Genomic DNA, 20,396 nt, shown 5'->3' with positions numbered 1-20,396 from the left:
TCATAACACAGTTTCTCCTGTTGAAAATATCCTTTAAGTTCATGTTCAAACACTACTTTACTAGGAAATCTCTTCCATCCTTCCACAGATACTGCTCCATTAGCTGCATCTTATCTCTTTATTTTCTGGAAACTCAAAATATTATATTGGCCCTCTATTATGTCATCTAACAGTATATTTAGTTGTGTTTCTGAGTGTCTCCCTTACAATATTGTGGGATTGGTGCAGGCAGTGCCTACCTCTTATATCTTTTTAAACCTGAATAGTATCTAGCACAGTATCAAGTATCTAAGTGCTTTTAAGCTTACTATTGAAACAATGATTAACTGCATAACAAACGAATGAACAGTAGATCCTCAATAAATATTACTATCAAGTAGTAAAATTCTATAGCAAATGCTTCAATAAAACCTTCTGATGCTTATTATAAAATCAAGTGAATGATTTTAACTTTCAAAGCAATATATTGTATGATTAAGGAAAAAATAATTTCAAGATGACAGATTTTCTTAGCTATGAGCCAGAATAGCAAATGAGTTCTTGCTATTGAAAAGAATATGTTACTTTTGACTATGATATCTGTTGGCTCATTATCATATTACCTTTCATAACCAAAGGAGAAAAGACAAATCAAAATGTTTGCCCAAGGCATAATGATGAATGCTGTAGGCTTATTTACCTCTACTTATGGACAAAATATGTTTCTAGCAGAGAACCAACAGGGAAATTTCCTCAGAGCATCATTCCATTTAGTATTTCACTTAGCTCTTGCACTCAGTAAAAACATATGTTCAAATGCTTAAGAAACAATCGCAGGAGCATAATGATATTTTATTTACTTAGGAACCTATGCTTTAAAATTACTACCTCATATCAATCTGATGCATTTTGGGGGGGTTGTACTTGTTTCTAGTTTTGCATGCAATTTTGCATGCAAAAGGTCATAGGTATGTACTGTCACATTCCTGCTCCATGTGCCATCAAATTGTTTGGCACTCACTGAGGTTATTTATCTAGCAAATAACGAGAAATGTTAGTTTGGCATTTAGTCATTCTCAATCACTTTTTAAAAGAAGTATGCCATTTACATAATATTTAAATTTTGCCTTAAAATGAAGTGATAAATAACTTGGATCTAAATAAATTACTTACTTATGAATGTCCAAGGATTTCTGTTTCTTCTATTATCAAGAAAGAGAATTTTGTTGATATTTACCTATTAGCTTAGGCCTGAATATTATCCTGTTCAATTACATTAAAATAAAAGCTAAAGAAAGTAGAAGTGTCAAAGGCAACTTAGGTTGATCTTCTAGGGTAGGGTTATGCCTAAAAGGACTTCTGACTAGAAATAACTCAAATAACCCAAATACCCAATTTATTAATTAAAATCCTCTTAAGTTAAACTCCAGAAATGTAAAGCAAGTGCCTACAACTTTGGTTGGGCCAGACATGTGGCTGTGAATAAAATAAAAAATTGAAGTAAACTTTGCAAAAACAGACATGCGACATCATCCCTTCTGTGTATCTCAGAAACAGGCTGTGGTGAGAATGCCATTGGACTTGCAACTACTCAGAACAATATTCAAACAGATAGATCAGTTGGAAACTCTTCATTACAGCATCTGTTCTGTGTTTATAACTACATATGCAGACTGCCGAACACCCACAGTACACCATAAATGTAGGAATTACACATCCAAAATAGTAATAAACTCATTGGGTGATGTGTTCTCTAGAGTTTTAATCCCCTTGCTTTAGTTGGCAAAACTCTGCCAGGTTTTTACTGTTGCAGAAAATATTAAATTGTTTGTGGCATTTGTAACTTTGGATACAAACTAAGAGAACATAAAATGGCAATAAAATAGGTAAAAACAAGAGCACCGAGATTATTGTTGTATTTTAAAATTACAGTCCCATACAGTTACAACAGAAGCAACAGCAGAATGAATGAGAGAACTGAGTAAACAAATGATTGTTTTCCCTAGAAATTTAGCCCCATATATCCTCTGGGAGTCAGCTCATTTGCATGGTGCACCTTGGAAAAGCTACAAAGTATACTAAGAAAGCTGAATGTTACATTATTAATTAAATATATACTTTTTATAATAAACTAATGATAAATTACAGCTAACAGTTAAACAATTTACTGATGAAACCAGCACTTCTTAAACAATCAAGCCAGAGCTGGCCCCGTGGCTCACTCGGGAGAGTGCAGTGCTGCTAGCGCCGAGGCTGCAGGTTCAGATCCTATATAGGGAAGGCAGGTGCGCTCACTGGCTGAGCATGGTGCAGACGACACCAAGCCAAGGGTTACGATCCCCTTACCAGTCAAAAAAGGAAAAAAAAAAGAAAAGAAAAGAAAACGATCAAGCCAGTTAATTTAGACCAAGCTGACTTTTCTTTCAAAAGCAAGATCCCAAATGAAATTAATTTCTAAATTCACAATAGTGAAGGGAACGTTTTCAGATTATAAGAGAATCACTTCCAGCTGTGAGACCGTGATCTCTTGTAGCAATTCCTGGCTGCTAGAGAATGCTAAACATTGTTAAGGTAACATTCGATAGCTCCATTTCATCCCAGCAGCGAGCACTGAATGCTACTGATTAGTCACGGTTCTCTTGGAAAAGTGTCCACATCTGCCGGTACATAGAATCACTAGGAGTGCTTTCAGAAATGCATATTTCTTTGCACCAACACAAGATATATTGATTATATAAGTTCTCTCTTTTCATTAAGCGGTTAGAAGGACAGCTTTCAGGAATGACTCATGACCAAAAATCACATGCAAGTTTCAAAAGAACTATAATAAAGGCAGAAAAATTAGAAACATGGAGCTGGGTAATGATGGATGGTATAATGGAACCCTCATAAAATCATATGTGATGCAATGAGGGGAAACTCAATCCCTACCAACATTCCAATTTAAATAGTATCTTCTTTCTTTCCATTTTGTTCCTTCTTACTCCTTCCCTCTTAATGAAAATTGTTATAATGCCATTTTACGTCTGGACACTGTGGCTAATGTTCTTTTTTTTTTTTTCTTCTCATTTCATGACACTATTGTTTTGCTTTCATGCTTGCTGATGACTCTCTGCCAGGAAGTTGCTATTGAGGGGATGCTGGCTAGCTTGAATATCATGACAAGGAGACAAAAATGACTAAGCAACTTTTATAATCAGAATCTTATGATCAACTTAAAATTGATATAGCAATAAATAGGCATAGATTATTGTCTTCATCCTAATTTTGATAAATCTTAGGGAGGTCTTTACTTGAAATAATAATTTCATGGATTTCAAAGATATGTTTTCCTAAAGTCACCTTCATCAGATTCTCAAATTATATGATTTCTGTAAAAGGTGCCCGTGTTGCTGCTTGGCAAATAAAGAATAAAAAAAAGAAACAAAAAACAATTTTAAGACATGTAAATTTTTTGACACGTTAAGATAATAAATTCTATACCAGTTAAGATCTAGGCAAAGAATGGCTAAGTGGAATTACATTTAAAAGTCACACTAATTCATAGTGGCTAATTCCTCATCTATAAAATGGGGAAAAATAACGTTCACCACCACTCCCCCTTACCTTGCTGACTGGTTCAGGTGGATGGAATAGTTATAAAATGATGCAAATGTTATAATAATTACTATTAAAATTCTTCATTTTTAAAGAATTATTTCCAAGAGTAAAATTAATACTGCTAATGAGGAAAATTGCTTAATTTTTGGATAATTCAATTACCTTAAGAACTTAAAGCATATCTGCATATGTCGTGTCAGAAAGAGACGACCCATGCAAATTTTATCATATGTTTCTTCTCAAAACAAAGTCAGGAAAAAGATAGGAATGTATTCATGACAAAAATTACTCAGAAGAATTATCAGAATAGGAATCATCTGGACTTTGATGTGCATACCAACTCTCAAGTTTCGGCTCATCACCTTTATCTGATTCCTTATTTCTTTTGGTGCTTTGTGAGTGAGAAACAATTTTCATCATGATCTTGCAGTGGAGAGACAGCCCAATTTATGTGCAGCATTGTGGAATATCTTTATTACAGTATACATTAAAGTTCAATAAGTAGGAGAAATATGATAAGATAGTTGCTTAAGGGATCTTATTTCAGGACAGACATGGTGCTTGGTTGCAATCAAATTTGAAATGACAATTTCCCCAGGTGCTTAGTTTCCTTCCCCTCCACCCCAGATTGGTTCCAGAATGATATAAATAAATCAGAAGCTGTCTTCAACCATTGCCTAAACTAGAAATTAGAACTAGTGTTTGGATCTCCAACCTAGACCCCAGAGGTGTTTTTTTTTTTTTTTTTTTTTGTCGTTTTTTCGTGACCGGCACTCAGCCAGTGAGTGCACTGGTCAGTCCTATATAGGATCCGAACCCGCGGCGGGAGCGTTGCCGCGCTCCCAGCGCAGCACTCTACCGAGTGCGCCACGGGCTCGGCCCCCAGAGGTGTTTTGATGCCCCATGGAGGGAGGACCCACGTGAAGGGAAAACGTTACAGCAGAGCTGAAGCTTCACCCTCTAGGCAGAAATGAGGATCTGCTCGGTAGTTTGTTGCTTCAGGCTCCTTGCTCTTTCAAACGAATGAAAACAAAGAGGACTTTACTTCTGCATTCCCACTGCAACAGAACTTGAGATTTGAAAAGGAAGAAAAGAAAAGAAAGAAAGGGAGACAGACAGACAGACAGAGACAGACAGACATGGAGGAAATGGAGGAAAACACTTTAGACAAATAGAAGAAATTAGGAAAGAGAGAGAGAGAGAAAGAGAAAAGACAAGAGAGACCAACCCAGTTCAGATCACTCACTTGGCATTCCCTGCTCCTGGCTTCTTTCTTCGGAAAATGTTGAGGAAAGTGTTGGAGCGGCAGGGCAGTTTGCCATCGCCGACATGCATGCGGACCACATCGGAGGTGGTGAAGGCACTGCGGACATTCCTCTCAGGCTTGGCAATAATGATGTACATCTTGGGAGTGAACATGCACCCCAGGGCCACCGTGACACTGAGGCTCACTGCAAAGCAGGTAGTGATGATCTTGTAGTTGCTCCCAAAGTAAATGGGCACAAAAGCTAGCCAGATGATGCAGGTGGTATACATGGTAAAGGCGATATATTTGGCCTCATTGAAGTTGGCGGGCACGTTGCGGGTCTTGAAAGCATAGTAGGTACAGCTCATGATGAGGAGTCCATTGTAGCCTACAGGGGCCACCACACCCAGGTTGCTGGTGTTGCAGATAAGGTAGACTTCCTTGATACTTGGGTAGGACAGAATGGGCATGGGGGGCTCCATGATAATCAGAGTGACCACGAGGGTCAGCTGCACACTAATCAGAATTGAGGCAATAATTACCTGGGCCCAGGCACTCATGAACCTGGGCTTCCGGGTGCAGATCTTCTTCTTGCTGCCAGCCAGGATGCGTGCAATGCGATTGGTTTTGGTCACTAAAGCAGAGTAGCACATGGCAGAGGAGAGGCCAACCAGGAGGCGCTGGAGGTAGCAGGACGTGGTAGTAGGTTTGGCAATAAGAGTAAAAGGGCACACATAACCAAGGAAGATGCCAGCTAGGATGATGTAGCAGAGCTCCCGACTGGAAGATTTGACCACCGGTGTGTCCCGGTACAGCACAAAAATGAGGGTGACAAATAAGGTAACAAGGATGCCCAGGCAAGAAAAGGCGATGGCTATGATCGACTCTATGTTGCTCCATTCAAGGTAGCGCACGGGAATGGGTTCACAGCCTGTGATGAGAAAAATCATCGTAACGTGATTCCAAGATTTCTGCTGAGCAAGAGCAACAGTACTTTCTAGCTACAGAGACACAGCTACATTTACGTCCTTCATGATTTGTGTTATTTTATGCTTTAAAAAATGCCCCACTATTACACACATAGATATACACCATTGTTTTTCCTGGACAATTGTGTCCCCAAACCTAATCTCATTATAAGCTTAATGTAACATACTTGAACTTATAAACTTATCTTTTTTTTTTTTTTCAACACCAGCATTATAAGTGGATGCCTCTGTGGATGGAACTCAGTTCTACACTTTCAGAAAAAGGTGAGAAAAAAGCAACAACTGTTTCCAGTGAAGGTTTAATAGTGATAACATAATAGAATAAATTACTAATAAGTTAGTAATAAGTTATGTAGTCATTGTTCATAGACAATTCCAGCTCATAGAAAAAATATTTTTTGCCCAGCAGAGTATTTTAAACATAAATTAAATTTTAATTCTTTTGAAGTCTCTGCATTCTCCTGTTAACCACATAACTGTACTACTCACCTTAAATCTCACCCCTTTAGTCATGCGCAATCTATATCTGGTATTTGAGGGCCTTTGAGTAAATAGCCTCTAATAGGCATACCAAAGAAGCAGGAAATCTCTCCTGGAAAGAAACCAGCATTGTTTTCCTAAATGCCTGGCTTATCTTGTCCCACTAGATGGAGAATAAAATCTTTTTTTTTTCCCCCTGTATTTCAGAGTGAAAGGAAACTTTTTCAGGCTCTGAAGACCACCCCTTCCCAGGATTTTGCATTTGGCTTGGACCAGTATTTCCCAAACTGTGAGAATAAAAACATATTCACAAGTTGAAGAAAAGATTCATTATTCTGTAGCCATGGAAACAAGGAACCACTGGAAACTGTTTTAAACCTGTTAAATTGATGGACAACAACTTGCCTCTGTGAACATGGTTTTGCATGCCAACCAATCAGTGTCAGCCCTTGCTTCTGATAATTACCCAGTCAGGGACAGGCTCATTTCAGTCAATGAGTACCAACCAATTAACAGTCTCGCAAAAGTGATCACATTTCTACAGATGATGTCAACCAGCTCATACTCTGAAAGTTTATCAACCACTAAACTCTGTGCTTTCCAAAAACCCTGTATAAGATGAGCAGTCTTTTCTGCTCAGAAGTCTTTATATTTTTACTAGCACAGCTCTCACTATAGTAAGCAATGCATTCAGATTTTTAAAATTTCATTTCTTTAGTCCACCATGTTTCATATTTCTAGAGATTTCATCATGATCATTTGAAAACCCTCATTTGGTAACTTTCCAGGAGACCCTCTCACCAGCAGGTTCACCCACCGGGCCCCTTGTGTCCAAACTCTGTCCTTTAGAAGTTCTACCGTGGGAGTGGGTCTTCACAGTGTTCTAGCTTTGGCTGATTTTACTGAGCTCTTATTGCAGAATCTACTTAGTTATCCTAGGATTTGCAGTCCTATAGGTCTTTGTATAAGGTCATGAAACATAGGTCTTTCTGTAAGGTAGTTGCACCTATATTTCTATATTAAGTAATGCAACCTTTTGGTTTTGAGGTAGACTATTTGGTAATTAGACATAAGCTTTTTATAAAGTCAACAAACATTTTACTTTAGAGATACTTATTCCCCTGATGCTTTCATTGCTTTTGCTATTGTTTATCTATATATACAAAATCTTGTTTTATGTTCTTTTTGGTTTTGTTTTGATTTGTCTTTCTTATTGAACATGTGATGGTGTGGTCCATAGAGATGAGATGGAGGTGTAGGCCTGAGAGTGTCCAATCCAAGCTGGCCCTGGGTGCTACTGTTTGGTGATTTGCTAAACTGATGAACGATTTGTAAAAAGTAATTGGTCACTCTTAGCCTCAGGTCTCTTAGAAAATCTTTATAAGGGTACTTTCTGTATTGTTAATTTGTGAAAGATCACTTTGATAATGACTGTGTGGTGCCTTCCTACACTTTGCTTGTTTTGGGAATCTACGACAGCATTCACAAGCACGCACTCTTCAGTGAACTTAGCGGCCTCTCTTCCTTGTGGGTCAGGGATATTTCTATGTCTAAGTCTCAACCTCTTCCTGGAAGAACTTCTGTTTCCTATATAAAGTCACACTTCAATCTTAAATCTTTCTGTTTTCCTGATAAAGGCTAAATAGATGATACATAGAGATCTATAACAATGGCCATAATAAAAACTTTGCGATGACAAAATTAATAAATTAAAATATATAAGAAGAGCTCTAAACAAATTAGGAGGTAAAATACCAAATAGTCAATAATTAGCTCTAACTGGCATACTGAGGCTGCAAAAAAGTTCAAATACAAATGCAATTATTGTCAAAGCCTTCATAACCTTCTGAAAGCTATCCTCTTGGTATTTCTCTTTTTCTACGCAACTTTAGCTGTCTAAATGCTCTACTCTGTCCTCTGATTTTTCACTAGGAAAAAAAAAACAAATTTTAAAATTTCTAGAACATAACTTACTTAGATTTATAATATTTGAATTAAAATTCTGGTTTAGAGCCAAATTAGGAGCTGTAATTAATGATTTCCATAAACTTCAGGGATACAGAGCAAACTATGTGCTATAGAATTCAGGATTTTTATTACTCATTGTCTGCCCTACAAATGTATCCCAATTAATTTAATTAATTGTTAGCCTCTCATGGAGGAAAATGTTTAAGAGCAGCAAAGTAGAAAAGAGAAGATTTAAATAACCCAGCAGTGTACTATTTCAAAAGTAAAAATAGAAAATGTATTACATAAGGCATTTCAGAAAGCTTTTCTTTTAATAAATATTCAAAGTTATAAACTAGAGATAAAAGATAAACTTGAGGAAACTTTAAAATAGTTATGAGATAGATTCAATAACTATCATCAGAAGGACCATATCATTTCCTTCTGTATATGGACTTAGACCTCCTGAATTAGTGGAATCAAACAGGAAAAAAAAAGTTGAAATGTAAAATTACTAAAATATCTGATATGTGACTAGACATTTCAAGATAGTCTTAAAAAATAAATAAGCTATAAATTGATATAATTATGAATGTTTAGGTAAATCAACTAAAATGGCATCTATTCTCTATGATTTGGGAAGCTATAGATAAGAAAACATATAGCTACTGCAAGCAGAAATGTCATTTAAAGAACATTGGCTAAAATTCAGAAGGACAACTACCTAAAATGTGTCTAATAACTTAATTCCAGGGGAGACACTGACACCCAAGAACTCCCCATTCTTCCCCTGAATTCCCAAGGCAAGCAAGATCTCTTCTTTTATTGATATGAGTGCCTGATTTCTACCAATAATTGCACTACTAATAGAACATCAGATATTTTGGTTTAATAAAACCACTCAAATAGCGAAAACAATCCTATGTCTCAACCTAAAACTGGCACTTAGAGATTATTATTAGAAAAATGCTTCTTTATTTTCTGTGATAAAAAACTCACAAATTTAATAGGTAGGATCTACTTCAAGATAAGATATACTACAGTTTCCACACATGACCAGACTATAGCTGTTCTAAACATTAAATACCTACACTATGTATAATTCAATAAATCATCCAAGAAATAGCTCTTGTCCCAGAATCCCTATGAAGAAAAGACTCCACAGAAATAGAAGGATGAATTAGAACAGAGCACATAAGTGTATAGATCATCATCAGTACCTAGATTACTTTGAATCTTTCTTTTTGTATAAGTATGAAAAGGCTACACTATCCTGTAGGTGAACTAACTAACAACTGGCATTGATCAAAGAACCATTGTCCATGGTGGTGGGCAGCTTCTAAGACGGTCACCAATGATTCCCTCCTACTGGTATATATGCTCTATTGTAATGCCCTCCTCTTGAGTATAAACAGGGCCTGTGACTTGCTTCTAGTCCATAGAATATAGCAAAGTTGATGGAATGTCACTTCAAAGATTGTTATATAAGGTAATAATTTCCATCTTATTAGCAAACTCTCTCTTGCTGGCTCTGATGAAGCAACATGCCATGCTACTGAGATCCACATGACAAAGAACTAAGGGCAGTCTCCCCCAACCAAATGCAAAGTACTGAGGACCTCAGTCCATCAACATTTGAGGATTATATCCTGCCAACCACCACATAGGTGAGTTTGGAAGTGTACCTTTCCCCTAACAAGCCTTCAGATTAGACCCCATCTCTAGCCTTATGAAAGATCATAAAGCAGAGGACCGAATTAAACTGTGCCCATGTTTCTGACCCCCAGAAACTGTGAGATAATAAATGTGTGTTGATTTAAGCTACTAAATTTGGGGGTAATTAGGTATACATCAACAGATAACTAATTCACCCATTAAACTCAACCCCTTAATTCAATAGTGAATGTTTAGTCTCCTTGCCTAGGGCAATTGCAGACACAAACTAAATTAGTAAAACACATTTAGGTCTTGTGCTGTATGTAATAAACTCCTGTTACTAACAGAAACTGCCCAACATCGTCTACTAGTTAATTAACTAATTATAAATTATTGCTACTTCTCCTTTCCATATTACTGTCCATTGATGTAATACTCATAGTACAACTTTATAAAACTTAATCAATGAAGGTGAATATAAGGATTGTGTTCATGCCATTCAAGAAATGTACCTGCTCAGAACAGAATTTTGAACATCTCAATACTAAATCTTGACTTAATATTATTTTACTATGGGTCCTATACTAAAAATGAACAGGCAAACTACTAGGCTTGACATACAATACGCAGTCAGTCAATATTATATATTCCAATACTTTACATCAATCTAAATTATCCTAATGACTGAATTGTGCCTCCTCTATGGCATACTAAATTGCTAAAATAAAGAAGCGGATACATAAACTAATATCTGGCATGCTTCCAGAATAATTCACTTATTTAATATGATATAAAAAAATGTTTAAAGTCTTTAGATACTCTTTGAAAGCAAACAATAAAATTAATTACTTGATGTCTTAATGTTACCTAAAATAATTGCTTTCATAAAGGCTGAGACTTAGTACAAGAGGTACTGTAGAAAGCATAAATACTATAAAAATACTTTAGAAATATAATTTAAATATATTGGACATGACCATACTAAGTAGACTGGTCTGACTAAAAGTCCTTACCCAAGGGTCTCATAAAACAACAAAAATTACTTTGTTAATAATAATGACAAATCCACAGAGCCACCAGAAAGAGATGAGCAAGTGCAGCCCTATGACCCAGTGGCCTAATACACAGGGGGAATTATGCTGCTCCAGCACCTGGGGGTGGGAACTACTTGTACTGCCCAAGAAACTGCCTTGACCTGGTAAGGGACATACACGGAGCTGTTGGTGAGCACATAAACCCAGGACAGGCAAATAGAGAAGGAGGAACATTACCAGCTACTACCAACCAATTCACCAACTGGGAGCAGCAAGGACTCAGGAGGAGTCTGCGCCTGCAGGGAGGAAAAAGAAACCTGACCCAGAGTCATCCATTTAAGCTAAGGAGCTTTGTTATACCCCAGTACACATATCAGGGTCACAGAACACTAGCTGGGATGCCAACATATCTGCCCAGAGTCATCCATACCAGCCAAGGAGTGACAGGGCACCCAGGCACTTCTCCCAACATTCATAACGAACCACAAAAGACCCCCAAATAGCCAAAGCAGTCCTGAGCAAAAAAAAAAAAAAAATGAAGTCAGAGGCATTATACTACCTGACTTCGAATTATACTACAAAGGTATAGTAACCAAAACAGCATTTTACTGGCATAAAAACAGACACATGAACCAATGGAACAGAATAGAGAACCCAGAAATCCATCCACATATTTACACCCAAATAAGCTTCAACAACTGCACTACGAACATACATTGGGGAAAGGACAGTCTTTTCAATAAATGATAATGGGAAAACTAGGCATTCATGTATAAAGGAATGAAACTAGATCTGTACCTCACATGATATAACAAAATCAACTCAAAATGGATCAAATACTTAAATATAAGACCCAAAACTATAAAACTTCTAGAAGAAAACCTAGTGGAAGCACTTCAGGGTGTAGGACCAGGTAAAGACTTTATGAATAAGACCTGAAAAGCACAGGCAACACAAGAAAAAATAAACGGGATTATATGAAACTAAAATGCTTTCAGCACAGCAAAGGAAATAATCTACAGAGTGAAAATGCAACCTACAGAATGGGATAAAATATTTGCAAACTACACATCCAATGGGAGATTAATATCCAGAATATACAAGAAACTCAAACAACTTTTCTGTAAATAAGTAACCTGAGAAAAAAATGGTCAAAGGGGCTGAATAGACATTTCTTAAAGGAAGACATACAGATGGCCAACAGATAAGTGAAAAAATGCTTAACATCACTAAGCATTAGGGAAATGCAAATCAAAACCGCACTGAGATATCGTTTCATCCCAGTTAGACTGGCTATTTTGAAAAGACAAAGAATAACAAATGCTGATGAGGATGTGGAGAAATGGGAGCCCTTATACACTGTTGACGGGACTATAAATTAGTGCAGCCATTATGGAAAACAGTATGGAGGTTTCTCAGACAACTACAGGTAGAACTGCCATAGGTAGAATCCAGCAATCCCACTGCTACATACCCAAAGGAATGGAAATCGTCATGTCAAAGGGATACATGCACTCCCATATTCATCACAGCTCTACTTATGATAGCCAAAATATGGAGCCAACATAAATGTCCATTGACAGACAACCAGATAAGGAAAATGTGTTATATATACACAATGGAATACTACTCAGCCATAAAAATAGAACAAAATTCTGCCATTTGCAGCAACGTGGATGAACTTGGAGAAAATTATGTTAAGTGGAATAAGGCAGACAGAGACATACAACATATCCTTAGTCATAAGCGGGAATTAAAAAAGGAAGGAAGGAAGGAAGGAAAGAAGGAAGGAAGGAAGGAAGGAAGGAAGGAAGGAAGGAAGGAAGGAAGGAAGGAAGGAAGGAAGGAAGGAAGGAAGAAGGAAAGAAGGAAGGAAGGAAGAAATATTCTGAAAAACATTTCAGAATGATCGTGTTGTAGATCCATGAAAATAATACTGGTAAAACTAGAGTGTCTATCTGGTTTCACCAGATAAAATATCCAACAGATACTGGATAAAATCCTCATGAAAAAAAAATGAAACAACTTTTTTCAGGAGGGACAAATTGGCCACAAAATTAAATACTAATGTAAAAACTTTTCCTGAATAGCAGAAGATGTGGCCAGTTCATGCTTCATTTGTAATGAAATTAATCTGGAAAAATTGTGAAGATAAGGCATTAACTGATAAAATTGCTAAAGAACACTTTTAGCATCTCCAAATGGATTGTATACAGTTGTCCTTTCTATAATTTATGAATATGTACTAGTTCAAATAGTGTATTTACTTTCTGCATGGATTGAAGCATTCCCCTGTTGAAAAGCCACATCTTCACACTGGTTAAATACAACTAAATTTTGTATTTCTTAGCTAGAACTTTTCAATTTATGAATTCAGTTATATGAGGACATTTTTATTGGAACATTTATTCATGAAGTTAAACTTTGCAAGGGTGTCTTCTTCATTCCCAACCCTCTGGAAAAATAAAAGGAAACTTTAATATTGCTGAAGATTACACCCATTAGTGATTTTAAACGGAGGTTTTGCAGAAATCCTCCAGAAGCAAAAAGTCCATGGAAGTTGATTGCTGACCCAAGGACCTTGGAGCAAGCTATGACCACAGAATGGACGTCTGTGCAAGATCATCATAAGAAGATGATTGTATAAATCATACTCTCCTTTGTGTAACCTTTCTTATTTATACTTTTTTCATTACTATTTTAAAGCTATTGAAATCTGAGTCCATTTTTACACTTTCCCTCAGTAGTAATAGGAATTTGTCTATGCCTAAATGTTACTAATCATCACTCTAATTGAATAATTCAATTATAATAATTCTCTATTGTTAGTAGAGACAACTTGAGAAATAATATAAAGTTATGTTACACTACCTGTTCCAATAAAGATACTCTTTGTATAATGCAAAGATTTCATAAGTTCAGGTATTTGAAAAGATTCAGAAACTTACAGAACACACCCATGTTTTCATTTAAAGAAAAAAAGGTATAATACAGTGAGCGAAAGACAGTGCAGGTCAGCACCAAGAGACCAAGAGATAATCCAGGTGCAAGCTCTGTAGGGTCCACAATCACATATGAATATATTTCATCTGTGAATTGAACTACCAAGATCTGTAGGATGAAGACTGGCTTCGAGAAAGCTCAAGGCAGAAGTTCCCAATGGAGTCTTTTTTTCCATCTCAAGTCATGTAGCCAAGTGAGGCTGTCTAATCGTTCATCATTATCACCTGTCAGTCATGGCCAGGTGAAATCCAGTAGTAAGCAAACTTGATATGGTTGTCACCAATGGAGTTTCAAACCTTAAACTATATAACAGAAATCCAAATTCCCCTATGTGGCCAAAAGTCAAAGACAGATACTAAGGCATATCCACAGATAATCATAAAGTTGTCCAAGTCTAGCTGTAAAGTAACTATCCTACACAGCAGGATATACAAATGAAAAAAAAATGTGCTTGTACTAAGAGGATATAAGTATCCTTGTGCTGTAACAGTAACATTTTGTCATGACAACACCCAGAAACGTATATGAAGCTCCACTATGATTACTTTATCTCTTGGGAAGCTCCTAGATTATTTTCAATATGTCAGTCTTTTCAAAACCAGACTCCTCAATGCCAGTTAAGGACCACCCAAAACAGAATCACCTGTAGATTGGGACCAATAATTTACATTTTGAAAAAAGCTTTTCGAAGGTTTTTTCTTCTTCTTTTCTTTCCTTATTTTTTTAGACTTCTGAAATTTGAGAAGCATTAATTTTGCCAATTTCAGGTAGTTACCTGTAATGTCCATATGGTTCACACACATAATGTAATGTATGGTGGGGTTTTTTTGTCTGTGCATGTCCTGTTTTGAGGTTTAAGGAGATGAGTTATCTACCCCCAGGTGTGTTTGGGTATCCCAAGACTAGAAGGGGTGGTGGTTGCCTTCAACCAGTAGTGAGTAGTGTCCCGAGCCTACCTAACCCCTAGCACTCAAAGGGAGAGGACTATATGGGAGTTGTGCAGACTAAATCTGCAGTCTGAAAAGTGGAGAACCTGGCAAGTGTCTATAGTTATCCAGGAGAACTCAGAGCCATCAGACAAGTCAGTTTCCTTTAAGCAGACTATAAATGATAGAGCAAAATTAAAGAGAAGTGGTGATGACTCTGATCTGAGGACAAAGGGCTACTTCTAATTTTTGAACAAAATATTGGGGCGCTCATAAAGTCTAAATGTATGGGAGGAAGCTAAACGTTAATGTCAGACTTCTTTCCAATTAGGTCATCATTAAGAAATAAAGAAAAGCAACAATTAATTTACCCAAAGTGTCTTGGGGCAGTTCATTACATTTGTAATACTATTTCATGATTGCATAAGGCTTCATCAGAACGATTTCCTTAATGTTGTTACATTAGTATCAGTCACCTACAAGGTAAAATTCTGTTTATAATTCAAATCCAGATCAAATGCCTCTTCGTCTATGATGGCTTTTCTCTTCCCAGGGAAAAATAATTGATCCCTTCTCATATGTGTTCATATGACCTTAGCACATACGCCTATCGTGAGACATATATAACAATTGACTGTTTACATGTCTAGTTTTATATGAAGTTCCTACCTCAGGATATAGACCTTACTTCACTCACCTATATGTCCCCAGTTTCTCAAAAAATGCCTGGCACAAAACAGGTCATGATGTTTATTATAGAATTAAATAAATTAGTAGATAGTAGTGTGAGAGGTCACAGAAACTATTGTGATGCAGAAAAATACTTAAAATTAGTTAATTTCTATAACTTAATGTTTTCTGCCTTTTAATGAGAATATTTAGTGTAGTCTGTCTTTTTGAGGAATCCTCTTATACTACAAATAAGTAGTAATAGATTACATATAACTGGTCCACAAATTGTTAAACTATTGTCAAGTATATATCATGACAGAAGATATCCCTGTTTATGCATCATAAGAAACAAGCATGAAATTTAAATGCTGAATTAAAATGTGCTTTTTACCAAGAAGGAAATATGAGATACTTATTAACACCTTCAAAAAGTGTTTCTTCTAAGAAATATACCAATTTTTATTTATAACAAAATAGTAATGCTAATGAAAATTAAAAATCACTTATAAACATGTTCACTGATATTAGAATCTTTGGAATATAAAAAGTAGCTATCTGTTAAAGTGATTTTAAGTATATTTTAATAATCTCTACCTTCAGTTAAGAAAAAAAAAACACTTCTTGAAGAAGAATGATTTCTCATTTTAACTAAAATTTAGTAAAAAAAAAAAAAAATTCACTCATGAAAACCAAACACCTTCTTCCTTACAGGCAATGCATTTACTCTTTGATATTTCTACTGATTTTTGGTATTCTGTGTCTGTGGATTTTATCTTTCCATAGCTACTGCGGTCATGGCAACACCAACAACACATGGCCACGTACTGTGTCCTGGCTCTGTGCTTGACGTGGCATCAAGTAAGGGTCAAGTGAGATCTTATTCTCCAGTCATGCGTGAAACTAAAAGAAATGCAGATTCAACAGATGGCATTAAAATGTAGGTGTAAACTAGTATGAGAGATTCTGGAAAATCCTGATGTTAAGGTGTATAAAACACTCTGGATATATGATCCAAGAGTAGCTGTTTGCCTGTTATTAGACAAAGGCAGAGTCTGAGCTGTTGCCTGGCTCAACTCATTTGAATGGTAAAGTGACTTTTACACATATAGCATATTATTTCATAGTACACTAATCTTTAGAAAGACAATTCTATTAATATTTATGTATTTATAGTCAAGAAGGATTTTGTTTTTATACATTACCAAGTTAAAGAGCCCTAATCAATGGTGGTAATCATTTGGTGGACAAGATACCCACAATGGAAAAAAATATATGACTTTGATTTCCATTATGACAGCATGTTAGGTCTTTTACAAAAGTTTTTTTTTTTTTATTTTAATGTTTTAAAATAGAAGTGCTTTTTTTTTATGAGATAAACCCTAATTAAAAGTGAAAACAGATAAGTCAGAAAAGTTTGAAGCCCAAAAGAATGTAGATGAGAAAAACATTTGTATCTCAAAGCCAGGACTGTAGACTTTTGATCAAACTGAGAAAGAGGTCACTCTTCCTAATCAGCTATGATCTCGGTCAAATAGCAAAGAGAAATGACTCTTAAGTCAGCGCTAGCTCTCAAACACAATGGCGATCTAAGCGGACCTGCTTATACAAAAAAAAAAAAAAAAGAGGCTCAGCAGGAAGCATAAGCATAAAGGAGGATAAAGGTTGGAAGAGAAACAAAAAATGAGTGGAGGGAAGGCTGGAGTCCCAAAGAAGGTTGAAAAAGCTTTTCCAAGCCAGTCCACTGCATGTAAACATGTGATAAATAGCATAGTGAGAAGACATTACACCCAGGGACAAAAAACCCTGGATTCTCATTGTGATTTTTCTATTAGCCAACTGAGTTTACCTGGATGACTTGAGTGAGTCCCTTTTTCTATCTGATTCTCTCCATTTAACAAACATTTATTAGGCAGCTATTATGTTCAAGACAACAGGCTATGTACCATAGAGTAATGTTTCTCAATGGTGGAACAAGGACTGATTGCATTAGGATCTACTGGGTCCTACTCCAGAACTAGCAAATAGGAATATCTGGAGGCAAGTAATTCCTGGGTAAATTTTAGGCTGATGAAAGTTTGAAAGCCAGTTTTTAGCTAGGGAATAAAAAGATGAGATGCATTTTGTACCTTCAAAAAGATTCTGATCTAATCTCCTTTTCTTTAAAAAGGGCCTTTGTACTAGGTGATTTCTAAAAGATTTTTGATACTCAGTTTATCTTTTTCCTAGCAGGATTAACATTTTACAAGGTAATATAACTTTAGTATAATTTTAGTTGACCTAGTTCTACTTACCCAGCCATTTCTGATGTGCTTTGAATAAACCACCAAGTTTCTTACTTTCATATCCTTATTTGAAAAGAAGTAAAAAAGTAAACAGCTATCAGGACTGTTACCCTCTCATAATTTTCAACAGCACCCAGGGAGGTGTGGAATCAGTAGTTAGTACTGGATTCCACTTCTACATAACTGCATAACCTTGGGTATGTAACTTCACTTCTCTAGGCCTCTTCTTCCTCTTTCTAAAATGAAAGATTAGATTATTCTAATGACGAAGTCTCTATGGCTCTATGACTCTTAAAATGTGTAAGAAGTATTTTTGAAACACCTCTCATTTGTGAGCTGATACCAGGGTCTGTGGAAAACAAAATTCATACGTAAGAATATTGCTCTTAGGAAATTTATAAACTCATATGATCAATTAATCTGAGTCCCAATGGCTTTACTAGTGGGTCATATCTTACATTCAGTTATTCCTCTGCATTACTATTGCAGCTAGTCCACATCTTTTGAAATGGCTTACTTGGACCAATGCCACAGCTTCCTAATTTCTCTATTTCTAGTCTAGTCTCTGCAGGTGCCACCAGGGGCATCCTTCTGAAACCCAGCTATCATGAAGTCATTCACCACTTAAAAATCCTTCAGTGGTTCTCCTGTGCTTAAAGCCAAAGTCCAAACATGTAGGAGGAGGTCACACAGAAGCACTCCACCGGCCACCACCAGTGTCCTTGTCCAGTCTCATTTCTGACCACTTCTCTACCAGGCCCTTGTGTCTACCAACAAATCCCATGTACTTGTTCCATGGTTTTCCCCAGACTTATTGTAAACTTTCATATTTGCCATGTTCTACTTTCTGTCTGGAGTTTCTTTCCTCTCCTTGCCTGCCTAACAAACTTTACATTACTCTGTAAATACCTGTATTGTATTAATAATTATGTTATAATTTTCCACGTTTCTTTCCTGGTAGGTTAAGCAAAATAAAAGCTGGGACTGTGTTTTATTTATCTTTGTACCTTTAGGGCACTTACACATAGTAAGTGCCTTACACATAACAGATGTTCAAGAAATGTTTGCAAACATAGGCACAGAAAGAGAAATACTGCATGTCCTTACTCATAAGTTGGAGCTGAGTTAATAAATAAACAAATAGTCAAGAAAAAAACAAAAACAAAAACATTCACAATATTACACTGGACTTTTAGAAGTAGAGAGCAGAATTGTGGTTACTAAAAGCAGAAAAGGGGAGGGGGGGAAGAGAGGGGAATTAATGAGAAATTAATGAAAAATTGGTTAAGAGACATAAAGAATGATTACAAATTGTAATGATGAATAAAGTGACTATCCTGATTTGACCATAACATATTGTACACAACTATTGATAGTCAACTTATTACCCCACAAATATATGTAATCTGTTATACTTCAATTTAAAAAAAGATTTTTAAAAAAGCAAATATAAATTCAGGTGGCTAGAAATACCTTCAAATATAATTTTTTTAAAAAAACTGAAAACAGCTCTGTAATAGAATATCCTTCCATATATATCGCTTTTATTTAGATTTAAATGAACTTTCTTTTCAATACAGACTATGAAAAACTTAAAAGAGGTTTGCACATTTTCTCTGATTTGAGAATTAGAAAGCACTGTAAATTAACATTGAAAACACAGAAACTAATTGCTCACATTCGAAAGATGGGCACATTGGAAAGGCCAAAGTCAGGGACAAGGTTCACAAGTGAGGTAGCTCCACCTACCTGTCAGATCGGCATTGGGCCACCACCCCAAGTCACAAGCTTTACAGGTGAACTCATCTTGCACATATTCATTTTCTTTGCAGGCCGTGCAAATCCAGCAGCAGCTCACTTCTCCTTTGCGTATGACCTGCAACATAAGGACATTTCATATGTTTCAAAGATGGTTTCCTCAAAAGGCTTCTATTTTAGGTAAGAAGTTGTTTTAATATTATGATTTTTTTTAAAACTAAGTTTTAAAAAAAATTCTATATGCTGAGGGACTTTAAGAATGTGCATTAGAATATACTTAGTTATCTTAGAGTTTAGATGTGAATGTTAATTCATTCCATGCTGAGTTTGAAAGCTTTTCAATAATAATTTCTTTCATACAGTTAATTGACTACATTATTTTTATGGAGTTAAAAAGTGAAACACTTCACTTGTATCCTTGTCTCTAGTAATATTTATTAACTTCTCTCAAAAAAAGTAGAAGTTATATAATTTTCCTCTCTAAAAAAGCAAGTAAGGTTTAACCACAGAAGTTTCTGTAAAATAAAATGTTATTAATTCACAAAAACTGAAGAATTATGAAATTTTGGTTTTTATTATGAAAAACTGAATTATAGAAAATTTCACTCGAGCAACTTTATATACATAAAAACAGAGTGATAACTAAGAAAACATTGTCTGACTTGCTCTAATGAATTCAAAAGATCACATCAATTGTTGGAAGAAAAATTACTGGTTTTTACAATCACTGAAGAGTTGCATGTTACTGAGCAGTTTAAACTTTCCATCTTTTTCAATTTGTTTGGTAAACACTTCCACACTTACACACTATAAAAATAAACATC

The 20,396-nt window shown here is 35.9% G+C and overlaps 1 protein-coding gene across 3 annotated transcripts in view; it reads right to left on the bottom strand.

Annotated features, from left to right (window-relative positions):
- Window positions 1-20,396, bottom strand: part of GRM1 (glutamate metabotropic receptor 1) — a 421,403-nt gene that overhangs the window by 34,331 nt on the left and 366,676 nt on the right. For all 3 annotated transcript variants that reach the window (XM_063097650.1, XM_063097651.1, XM_063097652.1), the window contains exons 6-7: window positions 19,564-19,690; window positions 4,826-5,756 (exon numbers count right to left, since the gene is read on the bottom strand). In XM_063097650.1, the coding sequence (XP_062953720.1) occupies window positions 4,826-5,756; window positions 19,564-19,690 (1,058 nt within the window). The remainder of the gene's footprint in view (window positions 1-4,825; window positions 5,757-19,563; window positions 19,691-20,396) is intronic.

This window comes from Cynocephalus volans, chromosome 5 (assembly GCF_027409185.1).
Source record: "Cynocephalus volans isolate mCynVol1 chromosome 5, mCynVol1.pri, whole genome shotgun sequence".
Classification (NCBI taxonomy): domain Eukaryota; kingdom Metazoa; phylum Chordata; class Mammalia; order Dermoptera; family Cynocephalidae; genus Cynocephalus; species Cynocephalus volans.
This window is presented reverse-complemented; position numbering and strand designations above follow the sequence as displayed.